Source organism: Bufo gargarizans, chromosome 6 (assembly GCF_014858855.1).
Source record: "Bufo gargarizans isolate SCDJY-AF-19 chromosome 6, ASM1485885v1, whole genome shotgun sequence".
Lineage (NCBI taxonomy): Eukaryota > Metazoa > Chordata > Amphibia > Anura > Bufonidae > Bufo > Bufo gargarizans.
Window position 1 is genome coordinate 63,231,371 of NC_058085.1, and position 21,686 is coordinate 63,253,056.

Sequence of the window (21,686 nt, forward strand, 5' to 3'; positions counted from 1 at the left end):
CCCAGGATGCAGGGCATACCCAGCAGAATAGCACCCAGGGTGCAGGGCATACCCAGCAGAATAGCACCCAGGGTGCAGGGCATACCCAGCAGAATAGCACCCAGGGTGCAGGGCAGACCCAGCAGAATAGCACCCAGGATGCAGGGCATACCCAGCAGAATAGCACCCAGGATGCAGGGCATACCCAGCAGAATAGCACCCAGGGTGCAGGGCATACCCAGCAGAATAGCACCCAGGGTGCAGGGCATACCCAGCAGAATAGCACCCAGGGTGCAGGGCCCCCCTTCTCTGCGCCGCAGCTCCCCCACTTGTTGCACAAGGCTGGAGGGGAGCCAGCACAGACCTCAGACCTCCTCTTCATGAGGATCGGGAGGGAGGAGCAGGGACAGGAGGAAGGCAGCGAGCAGCGCAAGGAAAGGGAGGGATTTCCTGCTGGGATAGAGGAGAGCTGGCTGCTGGACTCCCAGGAAAACTTCCCACAAAGTCGCCTGGCGATTACTGCAGAGGCGCCCGGGTCTCCTCCAGGCTCCGGTGAGTTCTGAGCCGCTGCCCCGTCTCCTCCTGTCCTCACAAGTTGTAATCTAGGTGGGAGACATCAAAGCGACCTGGCAAAAGAGGGGGGAAGGGGGCGCTGTGCGGAGTGCTGCCTCTGGTAGGCACTGCCCCATTGTGAGATCAAGTTCTGCCGCCTCTGTGTAGACGGGTAGACAGTCTGTACACGGCGGGCTTCATGTACCAGGCAGAGAGCAGCAGTTACCCGCAACCGCCAATCAGATCAGTTCTTTCAATCTTTAGATTAAATTAGAAAAATAAAAGCTGCTTTCTTATTGGTTAATAAAAGTATGGCACACTAGTGGTGCCTAGAATTTTACCTCTTGCAACCAATCAGATCAGTTCTTTTAAGCTGCAGCGTACATTAGAAAAACGAAAGCTGCCTTGGGATTGGATGATAAAAGTAATTAACGGGTTTCTGCTCGTGCACGGAATTTGACACCTTGCAGCAACCAATCAGTTCAGTTCTTTCAATCTGTATTATATATTAGAAAAATAAAAGCTGCCCTGTGATTGGTTACTAGAAGTATTAAAAGCTCTTTACGGTGGCGCCCAGAATTTTGCAAATATATAATTTTTCTCTGTTCGTAAGAATGTGTATTATTTTAATTGTCTTGCAGAGAAATGGTTAATGGTCCTAGTGCTTTTAGGAATGTTTGTTTTGCTTGTGCCCCCCTCCTCCTTCCTTTTTGAAGCTTTGTTGCTCCAGCTCTTCATGGTTGTTTGCTTTTCCCTCTACTACTAAAGGTGCATTTACACTTTATAGTTTCCGCTCCGCGTGAAAATAACCGATTGTACTGATGGTCTAAGTGGGAAAAAAAAATGTTGGGATCCACTGGATTGGAAGATCATCTGATCTACTAAGGGCTCATGCACACAACCTTATGTATTTTGCGGACTGCAGAAAAATACGGATAATGTCTGTGTTTATTCCGTATTTTGTGGAACGGAACAGCTAGCCGCTAATAGAACAGCCCTATCCTTGCCCGTGATGCGGACAATAATAGGACATGTTATATTTTTTTGCGGAACGGACATATGGACATACGGAAACGGAATGCACGCAGAGTAACTTAAGTTTTTTTGGCGGACCCATTGAAATGAATGGTTATGCATACGGTCCGCAATAAAAAACAGGACAGACACGGAAAGAAAATACGTTCGTGTGCATGAGCCCTAAGGCTGTGTTGACTTTTTTTTTTTTTTTTTGTTGTTAGGATGAGGATTCTGTGCCTCCTTATCAAATCCGCCAGCATTTCACATCCAATGGCAGGAAATGTATTATTATTATATTTATTTTTTTACCCCATTCACATGCACTGGAAAAATGGCGCAGATTTTTGACTGGTGAAGCACATTTTTAATGCGCTTGTGGAGAAACTGAGGTTGCCGCAGGTGGCTGTAGTTTTGCCAGAAAAAAACACCTTATAAACCCAACCTAAGGGCTCATGCAGACGACCGCGTTTTTTGTCCGCATCTGATCCGCATTTTTTGCAGGCCCATTCACTTCATTGGGGCTGCAAAAGATGTGCTGTCCTCATCCGTATGTCCTTTCCGCAGCCCCGCAACAAAAAAAAAAAAATAGAACATGTCCGTTTTGCAGACAAGGATAGGACAGTTTTACAAGAGGGCAGGACGTTCTGGAACTCACGCGGCCAGTATCCGTGTTTTGCGGATCTGCAATTTGCAGACTGCAAAAACGTCAACAACCGTGTGCATGAAACCCTAACGCTGGGTTCACACCTGAGCGTTTTACAGCGCGTTCCTACGCGCTGTAAAACGCACAACAGGCAAGAACCAATGATTCCCTATGGGAATGGTTCTCACCTGGGCGTTTTACAGCGCGTACGATCGCGCTGTAAAACGCCCGACGCTCAAACAAGTGCTTGAGCTTTTTTTTGGGCGTTTGTCGCGCGTTCCCGCACATAGAAATTCGGGAACGCGCGACAATGTTTGAACGCCAGTCTCTGTATGCGCGATTGTAAACGCCCGTACAATCGCGCATACAGAGCGCTCGTTTCAGAACGCTCAGGTCTGAACCCAGCGTAAAGGTGGATTCACATGGCCGTATTTTCGGTCCTCACCCAATATGCAAAAAATGCGGACAGCACACGGATGTCATCCTTGTGCTATCTGAATCCGTGCAAATTATAGAACATGTCCTATTCTAGTCCAGTTTGCGGACAAGAACAATGGAGCCCATGAAAAGTTCAGGATGCACACGGACCGCATCTGTATTTTGCAGATCCACGATTTGCATACTTCAAAAAGGATACGGTCTTGTGACTGCACCTTGGATAGCTTTCAACCAACCTCCCCATACACCTGCAAGCTCCTCAGTAGGGAGAGGGGGAAAACCAGACACCACAGGCCCCTTTCACACAAGCGAGTTTTCCGCGCGGGTGCAATGCGTGATGCGAACGCAGTGCGCCCGCACTGAATCTGGACCCATTCATTTCAATGGGTCTGTGTACATGAGCGTTGTTTTTCACGCATCACTTGTGCGTTGCTTGAAAATTGCAGCATGTTCTATATTCTGCGTTTTTCATGCAACGCTGGCTCTATAGAAGTGAATGGGGCTGCATGAAAATCGCATCCACAAGCAAGTGCGGTTGCAATGCGTTTTTCACAGATGGTTGCTTAGGGTCCATTCACACGTCCGTTATTTCTTTCCTGATCTGTTCCGTTTTTTGCGGAACAGATCTGGACCAGATCTGTACCCATTCATTTTCAATGGGTCCTGAAAAAAAATCAGACATTGTGCTGTCCGATTTTTTTCAGGACCCATTGAAAATGAATGGGTCCAGATCTGTTCCGCAAAAAACGGAACAGATCAGGAAAGAAACAACGGACGTGTGAATGGACCCTAAGAGATGTTTGTAAACCTTCATTTTTTTTTCTCACACACGTGAAAAACGCATCAATGCGCATTGCACCCGCACAATAAAAACTGAACGCAATTGCAGAAAAAACGGAATGAACTTGCCTGCGAAATCGCGCATTTTTCACTGAACGCATCCGGACCAAATCTGTCACGCTCATCTGCAAGGGGCCTAATGTGTATGACCAGCTAAGGGTACAGCTACACGACGATTGTGGTACTCTAAGGGCTCATGCACACAAACATATTTTTTGACCGTGTTCGTTCAACTTTTTGTGCAGACCGTATGTAGAACCATTCTTTTTAATGGGGCCGAAAAAAATATATAAAATTACGCTGTGTGCATTCCGAATCCGTATGTCTGCAAGTCAGGGACAAGGACAGGCATTGTTGCAATGGATCTGCAAAAAAAATCGGATGTAATACGGACGTCACGTGTTTTGTCTTTTTTTTTTTTTGCGCAAAATACATGCATGCATACATACATACATACATACATACATACATACATGTGCATGACCTAAGGGTACGTTCACACAGCTTCTTTTGTTGTCAGAATTTTTACATTGTTCCTATACCAAAATTCTGTCAGTGACCGTATGGTGTCTGGCTGCTCTGCAGATCGCAGCAGATTAAGGCCTCTTTCACACTACAGTTTTTTGCGTTCCGTATACGGTCCGTTTTTTGCGTTCCGTATACGGTCCGTATACGGAACCATTCATTTCAATGGTTCCGCAAAAAAACGGAATGTGTTCCTTATGCATTCCGTTTCCGTATTTCCGTTTTTCCGTTCCGTTGAAAAGATAGAACATGTCCTATATTTGGCTGAGAATCACAGTCCGTGGCTCCATTCAAGTCAATGGGGCCGCAAAAAAAACGGAACACATACGGAAATGCATCCGTATGTCTTCCGTATCCGTTCCGTTTTTTGCGGAACCATCAATTGAAAATGTTATGCCCAGCCCAATTTTTAATATGAAATTACTGTATACTGTATTTGCCATACGGAAAAACGGAACGGAACAACGGAACGGAAACGGAACCACAACGGAAGCAAAAAACGGAACAACGGATCCGTGAAAAACGGAACGCAAAACACTGAATGCAACATACTGTAGTGTGAAAGAGGCCTAAAGCTGCAACTGCGCCAAGAGTGGACATGTTCCTTCTTGGAGCGGTGTCTGGACGGAAGTCGTGGAGTTTGTCCACTTGTGGGTTTAGCTCCATTTGATGAGGTTAAACCATCAGCGTTTCCATGGCTTTCATACTGAAAGCTGTGGCATATTTTGTAGAGGCAAATTCCGCTGTGTGAATGGGCGCTTGGGGATTCTGCACATTTTTTTTTCAGGGTGTTTAAGCGTTGAATGTCAAGCATTTTTCAGAACCTTTTCTACGTGCTCTTTTGGTGACGTTTTCTTATTATGGAAAATGTGAAACATACATGTTTCTTCTTCTGGCGTCTGTCCAGCCCTATAGAAGAGCCTATGGGGAAAATGCCAGAAAATAAAGTCATAACAATTGCGTATTTAATAAAAATAAAAAAAAAGTCCAAAAACACTGGGTAGTTTAGAGCTTTCAGTAATTCTCTATAGATTTTAAAGATGCATGTGGCCGCATTTCTTTAAAAAAAATAAAAAGCCAACGCTGTCTGTGAATTCAGTCTGAGGCCTATCAAAATAAGGGTATGTTCAGTTTTTTTCTAAACTGAATAAACCTGATGCGGAATCTGCTTCGGGACTCCTTGTGGCTTTTTAGGATGCGTTTTTTCTTTTATATCTTGGGGGGGGGAAAAACGCATCCTAAAAAGCCACAAGGAGATTTTTTTTTTAGATAAAGTTTCGACTTTTTTTTTTTTTTTTTTAATCTTGCCCATTTCAACGGGAACTCTGGGTGCGGATTCCGCATCAAGAACGTCGCTTCATTTTTCTACGCTGCGTTTTTTTAAATTGCAAGTGAGGAAAAAACACTATGGAGGGGGCATTTATCAAACTGGTGTAAAGTAGAACTGACTTGGTTGCCCATAGCAACCGATCAGATTCCACCTTTCGTTTTCCAAAATGAAAGGTGGAATTTGATTGGTTGCTATGAGAAACTAAGCCAGTTCTACTTTACACCAGTTTGATAAATGACCCCGTATATGAATTCACATGCGGATTCCCCACTGAAATCAATGCGGAAGATCTGCATTCATTTTTGGCTCCTGTTGTGTGAGCATACCCTAAGGTTTTACCATTCTCCACGGTTTTGATTTCCTTTCTGCCATTTGCAGAATATTGTGATTTTATGTCGTAAAAAAAGAAAAGATCCTGTCCCATCACCATTATCCCAAAAATTAATTATCAGAACGTCGCTTTGCCTGTATAAACCCGGCTTTTCCCGGCCTGTTTTATTTATGGCTGGCACATTTACATGCCTTGTCTAATGTAACCTTGTCCTGCCCAGCCCAGGGCATGCAAGGCATGGTGCTGAATCCTAAACAGATTCGCAGCGTCTCGGACAAAAGAAAGAGGGGGGATAGATCCGCTTTCGTGCCCCTAGCTTGGTAGACTGGTCTGTCTCTGCCCTGATTAAAAAGAATGGGATGGGCACAGCCCCTGGGTATTTTAGGTCCGCTGTGATGTAAGTGGGGGGGGGGGGGGGGGGGGGGGGGGGGGGGGGTTCTCTACAAGTTATGCTGCAGCTTCCTTACATTCACTTGCAGCCAGTGGGGTGTGTGTGGGTACGGAGGGAGGGGGGCGTCCCAAAGCTTCCTGTCTCCGGGTTTATGAATGGGATCCAGCTGCCTGGAAGTAGCACAGGAAGAACCGGCTTCTAGGGGTTAACTTTAGCCCTTTCCTCTGAGCAGGTGTGCATGCAGGTTGTACAGCCTGTGACGTCTGCCTAGTACGAGGCTTTCCTACTATGTTGGGCGGGTCGTTGGACTGACGGTAAGCACGTCTGGCATACATGACAGGTGGATGCAGAACACACCTCCACATTTCACAAGCATCGACGGCAAAGTGCAGGCCTCTGCGTGTTTCTTAAAGGGGTTACTAGGTGTAAGTCTGAAACAGTAACACAAACATTTGCTTTCTTTTTTTTTTTCCTTACAGTGACATCATTTGGCGCCCACGGAAGAACGATCTGCTTTTTATCTCAAGTACAATGAACGTAATACTTGCACCTGGGATCTTCACGTAAAGGAGAAGGTACACTAAAGTGATCAGCACAGCTCTGGAGGAATCAAAGGACTTAACGAAACGACAAAAAGCAACCGTGAGCACCGCTACAGGAAGGATTTCCCCTGTCCCAAGTTTTAAGGTTCCCCTGATGGAGCGCTCCATGACCTTGCAGCCCCCCGTAGCTCATGGACGTGGTGCTGGCGTTTCCTTTTGTCTGCTTGTGATATGGGACGTGTCCAAGTGACCGGAGATCAGAAGGGGGAATTCGGCTCTGGAAAACCAGACATTTCCCCCGAGGTTACTATTTGTTTAGGGGCAGACTTTATAAGGTCGTGTCGACCCAACTAGAAAGGCTTCGCTTTCTGTTGCCCTGCGGACGTTGCGTGTGTAAATGTGAACAGTGCCGGGAGAGGATACAATTTGGGGATTTTTGCAAATACGTGGGCAGAGCTGAAGAGATGATTTTATAGCTGGTCTAGCGATGGGTCGGGAGAATGAACTGATCCAGGCTGTGAAGAGCGGAGATGTCGGGACTGTGCAAAAGCTGCTGGCGAAGGTTCGGACGTCAAAAAACAGTAAGTAACGTCCTGGTGAAAAGACGTGGAGTGCGGTGGACGGGATGATATTCTGCAGGAGACATGATTAAAGGAGTGGTCTCACTTCTGAAAATGGCATTTATCATGTAGAGAAAAGTAATACAAGGCACTTACTAATGTATTGTGATTGTCCATATTGCTTCCAGAGTTTACGACCGCCCTGCAATCCAGCGGTGGTCGTGCTGTACGTTATAGGAAAAAGTGCTGACCTCTCTGGTGGCTAGGACCAGGGGAGTGAGCATAGGCCGGCGCTTCTCCATATAGTGTGCAAGCACAACCACCGTTGCTGGATTGCAGTGAGGTCAGAACGCCTGAAAAACGAATCAAGCCAGCAAAGGAGGCAACATGGACAATCACAATACATTAGTAAATGCCTTGTATTAATTTTATCTACATTATAAATGCCATTTGGTGGAGTGAGATAACCCCTTTAATTATGTCTAATCTCCTGCAGAATATCTTCCCGTCCCTTTAACGGTAGAGGAAAGTATGGCATATTGTAATAAGAATTGATCGTATTGCTAATTAGTGAGACTGTGTTGTGGCCTGTCATTCCAGGGTTCGTGGTGGTCCCATCAGGTGGACCCCCACCATTCAGTAGGTTAGGAGACTGAGCTGCAGCATCAGACAAGATCTTGGTTTTAGTTTCTGCCATTTTTGGGAACAGTGGCAATGTTTTTTTTTTTTTATATTACAAAATAAAAGCTACCATAAATGTTTGAGGTCCTTGGCGTTGTTTGTAAGTGTTTTAAAAAAAATGCTCATTGTGAGGGTCCAGCCACACGTGTCGGATTTGAAGTGGACAAAAGTGCAGATTCTGTGCCGAAATCCAAGGGAAATCGGTGTGCCATGCATGTGGATGGCGTTTCCGCAAACCTGTCTGCATACATCCTAAATAATGGGGGTGGGTTCTGGCACCCCCGAGGATTAGCAGTGAATGACAGCGGGGTTAATAGTGGCGCGGATCTGCTGCACTTCCACAGCAAGCCTGCAGAGCAGAAATCCAAGTGTCGGTCTAGCATTTGTGCCACGGAAATACACAACAGCTTTTACGCAGATGTGTGAACATGCCGACAGATATGTTCACACACAGCAGATTTTGACACTCCACATCTGCTGCATATTCCGAGGCAGAGAATCTGCCATGTTTTTTCAATTTTAAGGCCATGGAGCTAAATCGCAAACGGACACCTGTCGTGGCTTCCAGCAGTGTTGGTACTGACGCTGCTCCAGGGCATGTCCCTTCTTGGAGTGGTTTGTGGCTTTAAAGCGCCAGCCACATGAATGGCAGCACAAATTTATATTTAAAATAATAGGAGACGGGTTCCGTGCGTCCGCCACTGGCATTTTGACTCGGAATCCATGCCAAAATTTCAGCATCAAGACTCCATGTGAGCGGACCCCAAGGGGGCCTTAAAGCAAACTGGTGCCATAACTTTACAGCCGGAACTTCACTAATACGTGCACGGTTTTACTTTTTCTTCTAGCCTCCTCTCCTTGACCCACCATTGGTACCGTCTATACCAGGGATGCCCAACCTGCGGCCCTCCAACTGTTGCAAAAGTACAACTCCCAGCATGCCCAGACAGCCTACAGCAGGGCATGGTGGGAGTTGTAGTTTTACAACAGCTGGCGGGCCGCAGGTTGGGCATCACTGGTCTATACTATTTAATCATCAAGGGGATGGTCGTCGGCATGAATGGTACCGGCACGTCAACCACGTTAGAGAGCCTGACCGTAGTTTTGGTCCTCATCCGTTCCGTGTTTTTTTTTTGCGTGCGGATCGGATGTGGACCCATTCATCTGGATGGCGCTGCAAAAAATGCGGACAACACAGAGGTAAGTCCATTTCGCCCCTGTGTGCTGTCCGCGGCCCCGCAAAAAAATAGAACCTTTTTATCTTGTGTGATTTGCAGACAAAAATAGGACTTTTCTCTAGACCTGGGTTAAAAACGGAGCATGCTAACAGCCAGGATCCGCGATTTTCAGACCGCAAAACACGGCCGTGTGCTCAAAGCCCTAAGCAGGGTTTTTCCACTGCTGCTAGAAAATAAAAGCAGAAATTGGTGCCTTTCCGTTGCCCGCAGTGTATGGCACTTGAAGGAGGTTGCACATGTCACAAGCGTGGCATTGTCTGCATCGTGTCTGTGGTGTGCGACGGCTATAGCTTGGCGGCATTGATGGATGAGGGGCTGCCTGTAGAGGCGGCACTGGTGCCAATGACTTTTATGCAGAGAGCAGCGCTGCTCGCAGTGTCACACACGTACACAGTGTCGCCCTGTTGTCACCTGCTGACCTCCCTGTGACGGAGTTAAACATTCACCTGAATGTGCGTGACATGAGCACAGTCCAAGAAGGAAGGAGCCTGAGTCACCTGCCCTGTTATTCTCTGCTCCAATGCCTCCTTTATGTCGTCTCCATGATGTATATTGTGTTCTGTAGTGAATAGTAATACAGATGCGATTGTGGGTAAGGTATCGATGCAATATGCCGTAAACGCCTCCCGCCATTCAAGAGCTGGAAGTGGGGCCCCAAAGCCAGCCTGCCATTACTAAATATCAGGTACATAAAAATATGTAAAATATCATACAGTGCAAAGAATGTATTGTATTCTGATCAGTTCCATATATATAACAGAGTAGGGTAGCAGCATAGGGGTCCCTCTGTGGGCAGGATAACAGACACTGTTGGGGTATGACCATACGGAGCGGTCGTGCCACGGTTGCGACACGGCCACACTGCACTTGAGTACCGTGCGGACTGCAGCTGGCTCTTGTTAAATTAATAAGACTGCACTGTTTTATTGGTCTGCATTGTTAATGGCCGCACGATACCTTCAACTTTGCTCTGCAATTAACAATGCAGACTGTCCAAATAGTAAGGTCTTCATTGGTTAACAAGAGCCAGCTGCTGCACACGCGGCAATAGACTGCAGCGCCGCAACCGCGACACGACCACACTGTGTGGTTGTACCCTTATGGTCTGTATTCTGTGAATGGAACGAAACAGGGATGCCGCCCGTGTGCCTTCCGGAATTTACGGAACGGAAGAGACAGCCCATTATAGAAATGCCTATTCTTGTCCGCAAAACGGACAAGAATAGGACTCGATCTATCATTTTTGCGGGGCCACGGAACGGAGCAACGGATGCGGATAGCACACTGAGTGCTGTCCGCATCTTTTGTAGCCCCGTTGAAGTGAATGGGTCAGCACCCGGGCCGCAAAAAAAATGCGGCTCTGATGCGAATCCAAACCACGTAAGTCATGTAAAGATGCCTTACAAAGAGCACTCTTTACACAATGCGGGCTGCCATACAGAATTGTGGAAACGGTCTTCTTAGACGGTGCTGTGTAAGGGCTCATGCGCATGACCGTATCCGTTTTTGAGGTCTGCAAATCGCTGATCTGCAAAAAAGCGGACACCGGCTGACAGCCTGCCGCCATTTTTTTCTCCCACTCCTTCAGAAATAGGACATGTTCTATGCTTCATGTTGTGCTGTCTGCATATTTTGCGTCCCCATTGAAATGAATGGGTCCATATCCGATCTGCAAAAAATGCGGATCGGATGCGAACCAAAACTGAGTGTGGGGACCTTCCGTCTCCTCCCCCCTCTGACAGGTGATGTCGAGGGAGACAAGGATCAGACGAAATTAATATTTCGGCCCCATCATTTTGTTCTTCAGGAAGAACTGTTTGGCTCTTTCCATAGCTTAGACAGACACGTTCGGCGATACTTTTCGTTACTTTTATAATGGTGGTCTGTCCTCAGCATGGGCCATCAATATCTGATTGGCGGGGGACCTACACCTGGTACCCTGCAGATCAACTATGCAGGGCTGCAACGCATCAGACCTCTGCCGATCAGATATTGATGGGGCTATGTTCACATGGCGGAAATTGTACGTTGGAGAATCCTAATTTGCTGCGTAATATGCGTCAGAAATCTGAGGCTAACCCTCACATTGGAAGTTTAAATGCCGTGGCTCCAAGCGCGGATTACCCTCATTCGTTGGGTCATATGCTATGAGTTGTTTGCATCAAAGAACACAAACCGTTCTCCTAGATTTTGGCGCAGAATAGGCACCAAAATTCTGTGGACAGTCCCCCAAGTGAAACATGCCTTAGGCCTCATGCGCACTAACGCATCCCGTTTTACGGCCCGCAAACCGTGGATCTAAAAAAAAAACAATTTCTGTCCATGCGTCATACTTTTTCCCCCTGTATGATAGAATATATGTCCGTTCCGCAAAAAGATAGAAAATGTCCAGCACTTGGCGTCAAAATGCGTACCGCCGACCCTTTGTCAATGGGTCCATAAAAAACGCGGCTGTAACACGGATGGTATCTGTATTTTGCAGATAGGCAATTTGTGAACCGCAAAATACATAAGGTTGTGTGCATGAGGCCTGAAAGGGGTATACCGGTTGGTTGAAGTTATCCCCTATCCATAGGATAGTGAATAACTATTAGATCGGTGGGGGTCCTATCGCTGGGATCCCCGACAATCGTGAAAACAGGGGTCCCATACCCCCTGCAGCCCCCCCCCCCCCCCCTATGCCGGAAATCCCATCAAAATAAATGGACACATACGTGACCGGCCGCTCTGTTATTTTCAAGTGGGTACGGGGGCCCCATTCTCATGATTGTGGGGGTCCCAGCGGTAGGACCTCCGCCAATCTAATAGTTATCCCCTATCCTGTGATGACTTCAACCACCAGGAATACCCCTTTAAGGTAGTTTTTGCGCCGGATTTCACCACTGGCATGCAATAGAGGAAAACCACAGCATAAATTGACATGCTGTGGGTTATAAGCCCGCACACAGGTCAAATCCTCGTTGTATTTGGCCCAAAATTTGTGCAGATTTGCAGCATAAATTGACAAGTTGCAGATTTAAAATCCATAGGTGCGGATTTGATCGCAGAAAAGTGTGACCGTACCCTTATTGTATAGAGTCGGCTTGTGTTAATACCTTTGCCAGTTACCTTGCCCCGCACCCTTTTGGAAAAGTCGCGAGCAGGTCTTAATACCCCCAAAAAGTTGCAAAATTTGCACAAACGGGGCATGCACCAAATGATGTGGCTTTTTTTACGCCGGTTTTCTGGTGTGCAGGGAAGGATCGCTGCTTGTATATGATCCACGTACATTGGATTGTGATGGACGACTTCTAAACTGATCGCTGTAACTGATGATATAATCGGGTAGAAATCTCCCCCCTCCCCCCCCCCCCCCCCCCCCCTCCGCCCCATGGTTTATTATAATCTGCTCCCTCGGGGTCCTGATTTATAATACAGTTCACATGGTCCTCTTTATGCAGGATGCTGCTTGTAGAAGAATGCACAAGAACTGGTTCCCGGGAGCTACAAGTCTGAACAGCACCTGCGGACTCCTTATACCATTATTAATCCGCCTTACGAACCTTCTGCTTCTTGCTCTTATCGTTAACCAGTATATAAAATATAAAAAAAAAATAAAAAACGTTAAATTGTCCACGATGAGAAAAACAGCGCCACACCTGTCAATGGGTTGTGTTTGGTATTGCAGCTCAGCTCTATTGAATTGAAGGGGGCTGAGCTGTAATTCCGCACACAACCTGTGGACAGGTGTGGTGCTGTTTTTGGAAAAAAAGCAGCTATCTTTTCCTAGTCCTGGAGAATCCCTTGAAATCTGTGACCAGGCTGATTTAAAAAATGGCCACAGTCTGATATATCGGCCATAGACCAGACCTGAACTACAGCCGTGGACATACTACATTTTGCTTGTCCATCAAAAGTGATCAAGACTACCTGAGAGCAAAACTACCCTTGTTACCCATAGCAACCAATCACCCCACAGCTTTCATTTTTCCAGACTGGTTTAAAAAATGTAAGCTGCGCTCTAATTGGTTGCTATGGACAACCTGTTTTTCCAGGTGTGGTAAATCTGCCCCATGTTCACACTATTTCCACAGCAAGATCAGAGCTTTATGCCAGGGAGAGGGGGACTTTTAAATATCCAAAATGGTGTTCGAACCCCTTAGTGCAGGGGTACGCAAACCTTCAGCACTCCAGCTGTTGTGAAACTACAACTCCCAGCATGCATGTTGCTGACCCCTGCCTTAGTGGATCCATTCACTTCAATGAGGCGAATGGAGTCCGGAGGATTAAACTTTGGAGTCCATTTGACCTGCTTTCATTTTAGTTCTGTTTTTTCTGTTCAGGACACAGCAGGATGGTGGACGACGCTATTGTGTCCTCCAAAATAAAATAAAAAAGCGTGAACTGATGGAAAACTGGTAAAATGGAGTCCAAAGCTTGGTCTTTTGGACACCTTTTGTCTCGTTTAAAGGGGTTATCCCATCTTGGACATTAGGGGCATATCGCTAGGATATGCCCCCAATGTCTAATAGGTGCGGGTCCCACCCCTGGGACCGGCACCTATACTTAGAAAGGAGCCCGTAAAGTGCAGGAGGGCAGTCCCATAGAAATAAATGGAGTGGTGGCAGCCCTCCTGCACTTTTGGGGCTCCTTTCTAAGGACAGTTGCTGGTCCCTGAGGTGGAACCCATACCTATCAGACACTGGGGGCATTTCCAAGCGATACAAAAAAAAATCTTAAAGTGGTTGTCCCACGAAAAATATTCTACAGTTTTCAAACTAGCACCTGGATCTGAATACTTTTGTAATTGCATGTAATTAGAAATTTAGCATAACCACTGAGCTATTCAATAAAATGTATCTGTATAGCGCCACCTGCTGTATGTTTATTATTTTTTTTTCTTCTTCTTTCTTTGTCCTGCTCACTGAGAAGGCCGCACATGCTCGGTTTCATCCTTCAACTGCCTCCTGAGCTGTGATAGGAAGAACATGGAGATTTTTCATAAAAACATTCATGTGCGGATTTCCTGCGGTATTTACAGCAGATTCAGCTTTTTTTTTTTTTTTTTTCCCAACTCTTGTGGACCTACCCTCACAAAGACGACTATGCATCTGAACGCCCGCCATGTCCTACATTCCTGACTGGCCACAGCTTCCCCTGCAAAATCAGTTGTTTGCCAGGAGCGATCCTCTTTAGCTTCTGCTCATGTGGACTGATTTAGATGCAGAATATACTTTGGACCCATAAGGTATCCATATGAAGCACCATATGGCCCACATATGGGCTCATGCACGCAAACCGTATTTTGCAGTCCACAAAACGCGGATCCTCCCCAAAAAAAAGGATGACATCCGTGTGATGTCCGTGTTACGTCCGTTTTATTTTTTTGTGCGGAATGGACTTAAGGACATATAGAATGCACACGGAGTAATTTTGTTTTGTTTTTTTGCAGGCCCATTGAAATGAATGGTTCCCCCATACGGGCAACAAAAAAATACGGAACGGACACTGACAAAAAATACGTTTGTCCATGAGCCCTAAGGGAGATCAAATATTTTATTCTCTAAGGACTTATGCACAAAAAAAATGACGTTCCTGTGCATTCCGTATTTTTCAGAACGGAACAGCTATAGAACAGTACTATCCTTGTCCTTGATGCGGACAATAATAGGACATGTTCTATTTTTTTGCAGAACGGACATACGGAAACGAAATGGACACGGAATAACTTCCTTTTCTTTTCCGCAAACAAAAACGGAACGGACATGGAAAGAAAATTAGTTTGTGTGCATGAGCCCTAAAGCTGTGTTCTCCATGGGGTTTAGTGGGGGAATTGGATCTACTCATGCATTAGTGGATTAATATGGATGACCGATCAGGACTCCCGGCATCCCCACCAATCAGCTGGGTGTCACTCGTGCAAGCTCTGCATACTCTCCAAAATAAGGCGGCGCAGTGACATCACACAGTCCTCCTATCATTCAAGTGAACAGGATGAGCTGTCTTAATTATGCTGTGACGTCTCCACAAAGGAAACAACGCATAGAAAATTTTGATGAGGAAGTAGCTCTCGCGTGACCGACCGTCTCTACAGCTGATCGGCTTTCTGAACACTTTTTATTTCATTTTTTGGGAGATGAGGTCACAAAAAAGCAGTTTTGTTGTAATTTATTGATTTGTTTTTAGTGCGTTCCCTTGATGAGATACATTATGTGATATTTTTACAGAGGTGGTCGTTACGGATGCGGTGATACCAAATGATTTCTCCTGTAGCTAGGGCTGACATGTAGCCCAAGTTACAGGGGGAATACAGCCACCAGAGAGGCTCTGCAGTCTTCTGGCCCCGGTGGTTGCATGACCGTCAGGCCGGAGCAGGAAGCGGCATTGCGCTTCCTGTCTGTATACACTGCGCTCATTCAGCGATCTAGAAGGCAGGGACACACAGGAATGGTCCCTGCCTTCTCTATGGGGAGCACAACGGCTGCAGGATTAGCGCGCGGCTGCAATCTCTGGACCTTTCAGAACGTCCATTCAGGGATAGGCTATAAATGTCGCTGAACCGAAAAACCTACATAGGCCAACGTGCTGTCGGTTAATCTGACTGATGGTCGGTTTCGGTGTTTATCGCCCCAGCCCTATCATGGTGTATTGTCCATAGGGTGAGAGAGAGCAGCAAAATGTACCTGAAATTATTCTCTAGTATTCCCACAGCCTTAGGCCTCATGCACACGACCGTGCGTTCGGTCCATATCCGATCCGCATTTTTTGTGTATCACATGTGGACCCATTAATTTCAGTGGGGCCACAAAAGATGTGTCCACATCCGTATGTCTGTCCTGCAGGCCCGGAAAAAACATAGAACGTGTCCTATACTTGTCTGTTTTCTGGACAAGGATATAGGACATTTTCTAGAGGAGTTTGAGAAAAAAAAAATGGTCCCGGTAACCTTGTTTTGTGGATCTGTGATTTGCAGACAGTCGTGTGCACGAGGCTTTAATAAGACTCGTATGCACATGAAGCACGGACGAAATCTGTGTCGACGCTGCGCATAAAGCCGTAGGACAGGCCCCCCCCAACAAAAGAACGTCCCTGACATTACAGGGGTGGGAGTGCGACACCTCATTCCTTGATTGTCTTAGCAGCCGCGTTTAGATCATATCCTGCTATAGAGATGGAAAAGTCTTGGTGTGACCGCAGTTCCTGCAGAGCGCAGTTACATGAACTCTTTCCTGTCCCAGCCCTTGAGTTACTTCATCGCCGCCTGACACCCTTTTTTACGGAATGAATCATCCACAGTGCGGCCAGTGATCCCCCCCCTTTTTTCCCCCGAACAGACCCCGCTTATTTCTAACTAGTCCCTGCAGGACGTAGCTACGCATGGCCGCAGTGTTTGTGCGATCGACCACAAGCATGCAGAGCATGGCAATAGGCCTTCATTCTTGTCTGCAAACAGCAGATACAATTCAGTCTGTGTATGCAAAATGTCAACCATTTCTGTGGGCTGCGAGCAAGAACAAAAAATCCTTCTCTCTAAAACCGAGGTAGAAAAAAGAGCGAACTGGAAGACGCGAGTCTGGACGGAGAAAATAGCCTGGAAGATTGTCTAAGGCGATGTAACCGAAATCTAAAATAGAGCAGACACGTTGACTTTGTAGAACCTATAGGAGAGCCATCATCTCTGGAGAAGGCCACATGGGACAAGTCCTCTTCTGTACTGCTATATCCAGGCCCAGTAAGTTGTCCCATTAGAGGAATTTCTGTCTTCTGCTGTCCTTCAGTGGCTCTTAGGTTGACCTAAATCCTTAATTATGTACACTCACTTTTTCATTGAGCAATGGATAATAACCAGTTGGTCTTTTTCTTGCAGAACTTCTGGGATCAACCAAGAGGATAAATGTCAATTATCAGGACGGTGATGGGTGAGTGTGTGCTTCTGTTCCCATGTCCTGCTTTGTCCCCTTCTCAACCTTTATTGCCTTGGGGATCCACCGAAATTTTCTAGGAAAAGTCTATTCACGTTCCTCCCCGAAGGAACTTTTGGTGCAGGATCTAGTGAAGCATTTTATGATAATCTATTCTTGCTGGGATTTGTTGCCTGTCCCCGTGCCAAGCATTTTCAGCCAGGCTGCAATCTGTTTGCCCTCCCAAAAGACCCCAAGGGGGTAACCCTTGGTTATGTTGCAAGGAAAGATGGTTGAGAATCAATGGATTGCAGTATGTTATATAAAGGCTGTCAGCAGGTTTGTACCTATGACACTGGCTGACCTGTTACATGTGCGCTTGGCAGCTGAAGGCATCTGTGTTGGTCCCATGTTCATATGTGCCCATGTTTCCCATAAAAATGAAGTTTTATTATATGGAAATGAGCCTCTAGGCGCAACGGGGGCGTTGTCATTACACCTAGAGGCTCTGCTCTCTCTGCAACTGCTGCATCCTCTCCACTTTGATTGACAGGGCCAGGTAGTAAAAATGTAACCATGTCTTGCTCTGTCAAAGTGCAGAGGGCGCGGCAATTGCAGAGAGCGCAGAACCTCTAGGTGCAATGGTAATGTCCCCATTGCTCCTAGAGGCTCATTTGCATATATTAAAACATAATTTTTCTCTGCAATGCGGGCACATATGAACACGGGAGCAATGCAGATGCCTTCAGCTGCCAAGATCCATTTCTGATTTTGCCTCAAAAACTGCAGCTTAATCTGCATCAACTGTGCAGCCTATTGGTTATGTTCACAGGGGTTTTTGGTGTGTACTCTGTGCCAAAATCCACATATAATGCATGGTAATGGATTCCGCAACCCCGCTGGCATGCTTCGGGAAAGATATCAGCCAGGGAAATAAGTGGAATGTCACTTTTTTTCTTTCTGAAAATGCTATGTTTTAGCCCCATTGCCTGTGGGGCAATCACCATAATCCCCTGCATTGCAAGCTGCAGATACACAGCAGAAATCTGAAGGATTTCTGCCAAAGGGGAAAAAAAAAACACAGCAGAAAATATTCCATTGTGTGAAGTACCCTAAGGCTAGGTCTACACGACGACATTTGTCGCAATAATGACGCGCGACAATTTTTATAATGGCAGTCTATGGTGTCGCACTGCAACATGCGACATGCTGCGACTGCGACAGTCGCAGAAAATCCATTCATGATGGATTTTTCTGTGACTGTCGCGTCGCAGTCGCAGCATGTCGCATGTTGCAGTGCGACACCATAGACTGCCATTATAAAAATTGTCGCGTGACATTGGTGCAACAAAATGCCGCGCGACAACTGTTGCGCGACAAATGTCGTCGTGTAGACCTAGCCTAAAGGTGTTCTGCTGCCTCCCATTAATGGAGGTGAGAACTGTGAGGGTGTGGCAGATACCTGCTTCTGATCCCCAGGGAGAAGAAATCCAGCAGGGCTGCTGGTTTCCCCTTCCACAGAAAGGAATGGCTGAGGGGTCCGCTCGAGATTTCTATGGGTGAAGCTGATGGGGCATTATAATGCTGCCGCTTGTGGAAATTCTAGATTAAGGCTAGGTCTACACAACGACATTTGTCGTGCGACATTTTGTTGCACTAATGTCGCACGACAATTTTTATAATGGCAGTCTATGGTGTCGCACTGCAACATGCGACATGCTGTGACGCGACAGTCGCAGAAAATCCAGTCGCGCGACATTAGCGCAACAAAATGTTGCGCCCTATCTTTGTTGCGCAACAAATGTCGTCGTGTAGACCTAGCCTTAGGCCTCATACACCTGACGTTTTGTGGTTTGCAAACCACGGAGCCGCGAAATACAGGTGCAGACACATTGATTTCAATGGGTCCACACTTTACGGACAGGTATAGGACATGGCAATTGGTTAAATTAACGGGCACTCTTTCATCCAAAGCTGTATCGAGGATACTAATATAGAATAGTGCCAATAGTCTAATAGAGAGGTATAGTACTGAAAACTGATCTTATGTAACCACCTTAATATTCCTCAATATTTAGAGAGATGATTGAGAATAAATAGATTAATAATTAATTATTGTTCATATAGTAGTGTATAATCTCCAGCATATATAATTCAATAAATAAATATTAATGCATAAAACTCTTATGAAATTTAATAAAGCAAAAATAAAAAATTTAGATAAAAATTTAATAAAAATCAATCATTAAAAATGGTTCAAGGAAGTCAATCTGTGTCCCTATATATTAGCGATTTAGTTCAGTATTTCCATGGTTGGTAAACTAACTTGCTTTTTTTTTAACACATTAATCAGGGAATAAAATGTCGTCTTCAGTGATAGTGCAAAGAAACTGGTGACAAAAATGTGTAAAAGGTAGAAAAACAATAAAAAAAGAGAAATGTAATAAAGTTTGTGTGTGTATGTATGTGTGTATATATATATATATATAACACACACACACACACACACACACACACACACACACACACACACACACACACAAATTGGTGATGGGTGTTATAGGATTGATTTTATTTTTTTCATAATTTTGATATAAAAAGTATATATAAAATATAAAAATAGGTGTTATGAGTGGTAGTGTCCCTTTGATTCTTGTCCTGTTGTTACATTTATAACCGGATACAATGTTTGTACTGAGCTCAGTAATTATTTCAATGCCATTGCTTTATTACCCTATTGATGCCTGTACTGGGAGCAGTTTTGACACTTTCACCGACCGTGCCTTTCCATCCAACCAGCGGTGTGGTAATTGTTTCCTGAGGTTGGCGTCCTACGTGTTGGCGCGCTTTTACTCCGGACTGTTTGAATCACCGCTGCGTTCGGGGATTGTAGGAATCTCGCCCCAACTGAAAATCCGCCCACTGGCTTCTGCCGTTGGCGATAATCCCTCCTTTTTAGTGGATGATAATATTTATCCTTGGCACTTTCCGTATATATACTTTATTGGCAGCTTCTTTAGATGGCATTCCTATAATCCCCAGACGCGTTTCGGAGCTTACATGCTCCTTCTTCAGTGGTACAATGACATGTACACCTTTTACACATTTTTGTCACCAGTTTCTTTGCACGATCACTGAAGACATTTTATTCCCTGATTAATATGTTAAAAAGCAAGTTCGTTTACTAACCATGGAAATACTGAACTAATCGCCAATATACATAGGGATACAGATTGACTTCCTTGAACCATTTTTATTGATTTTTACTTCATTTTTATCTTTATAATTTCCTATTATCAGAGTTTTATGTATTAATATTTATTTATTGAATTATATATGCTGGAATTTATACACTAGTATATGAACAATAATTAATTATTCGTCAATATTTTGAGATTTAAATTAATATTAAGGTGGTTACATAAGATCAGTTTTCAGTACTATACCTCTCTATTAGACTATTGGCACTATTCTATATTAGTATCCTCGATACAGCTTTGGATGAAAACGTGCCTGTTAATTTAACCAATTGCTTTGTACTTCTTTATGAGGTTTTTCAGGGGAAACCTTTTTAACAGAGCACCTTGTTCCATTGTATCGTGATAGGTGAGCCACCACATACACATTTATAGGTATAGGACATGTTCTGTCTTTTGCGGAATGGCACATATGGATGCAGAAAACACGCGGAACAGTGGCTCAAACAGTCGCAAATTATGATGCACACATGCTGTGCACCATAATGTGCGACTTTTTAAAACCACAATTGTCTCGTATAGGCCTTGATAAATGTCCCTCAGTTGGTCTGCAGTAAATTGCGGCATGCACACGGACTGCATCCATATTTTGCAGCAAAACAGACACTGTCGCATGCATGAGGCCTAAAAATGATGGGGCATGTCCCTGTAGCAAGTGCCGCAGCCCATATTCTAGCAAGTCTGTGGGGGAAATGTATCATCCTCTATGCCTTTTTGACGTTAAAAGTAGCAAAACCTCTGTTTGACAACTTTTTTTAATGCTATTTTAATTTTATTTATTTTTTTGGGCATTTTTATTCCACCCTCACCAGTTTCTAAATAGGGGGCATAGTGAGGGTGAGGCCATCGGTCCCCGCAAATTCATCTTTTTTTTTTTTACATCCGAAACTGGCATAAATGATAACTGAAATCTACAGCAGCTTGGAGCTGCCGTAAATTTAATGGCTCATGGACTGTCATTTTTATTACAACGCCTGCTCCTCCTTATAAATTGCTTGCCTCCCCCAGCAGCGCAGGTCCCATCGAGACTGGCGTAGCAGCACGCGCTGATCTTGATAAATTGGGATCTATGGGTGTCATTTATTATCAGACTTACGCCAATGTTTGGCGTGGATTGCGGAGCAAGGGATATTTGAGCCACAATCTGCAACTTTTCCCCACTCACGCCAGGTCTAATAAAGGGGTTGGGAAAGAGGCCTGTCTCATTTATCATTTTCTATACCTGTTTTGGTGTAGAAAATGTTCTAAATCTACGACGGCAAAGAAGCTGGTGTAGATTTAGACCGGCGGTGGATGAGCTGAAGTTATGTAGAGGCCGGCGCCAGGGGTTATTAAGACCGGCATCTAAAACGCTGGTTTTAATAAATGACCCCCTATGTTCTTAGCTTGCAGAAAACTATATATATTATGCATAATTGCATATTTTATACATTTTTACGAGGAGCTTCATATATATAAGGTTTGGTCTGAACACCGTATTTA

At 45.3% G+C, this 21,686-nt stretch overlaps 1 protein-coding gene across 3 annotated transcripts in view; it reads left to right on the forward strand.

Moving 5' to 3' along the window:
- Positions 1-397: 397 nt before the first annotated feature.
- CASKIN2 (CASK interacting protein 2) overlaps positions 398-21,686 on the forward strand; it is a 41,406-nt gene continuing 20,117 nt past the window's right edge. The window contains exons 1-4 of one of the 3 annotated variants that reach the window (XM_044296970.1): positions 398-531; positions 6,526-7,169; positions 16,588-16,778; positions 16,914-16,965. In XM_044296970.1, coding sequence (XP_044152905.1) covers positions 16,739-16,778; positions 16,914-16,965 — 92 coding nt within the window. In that variant the 5' untranslated portion in view covers positions 398-531; positions 6,526-7,169; positions 16,588-16,738. The remainder of the gene's footprint in view (positions 532-6,525; positions 7,170-16,587; positions 16,779-16,913; positions 16,966-21,686) is intronic. The other 2 variants (XM_044296971.1, XM_044296969.1) reach the window with 2 other exon arrangements.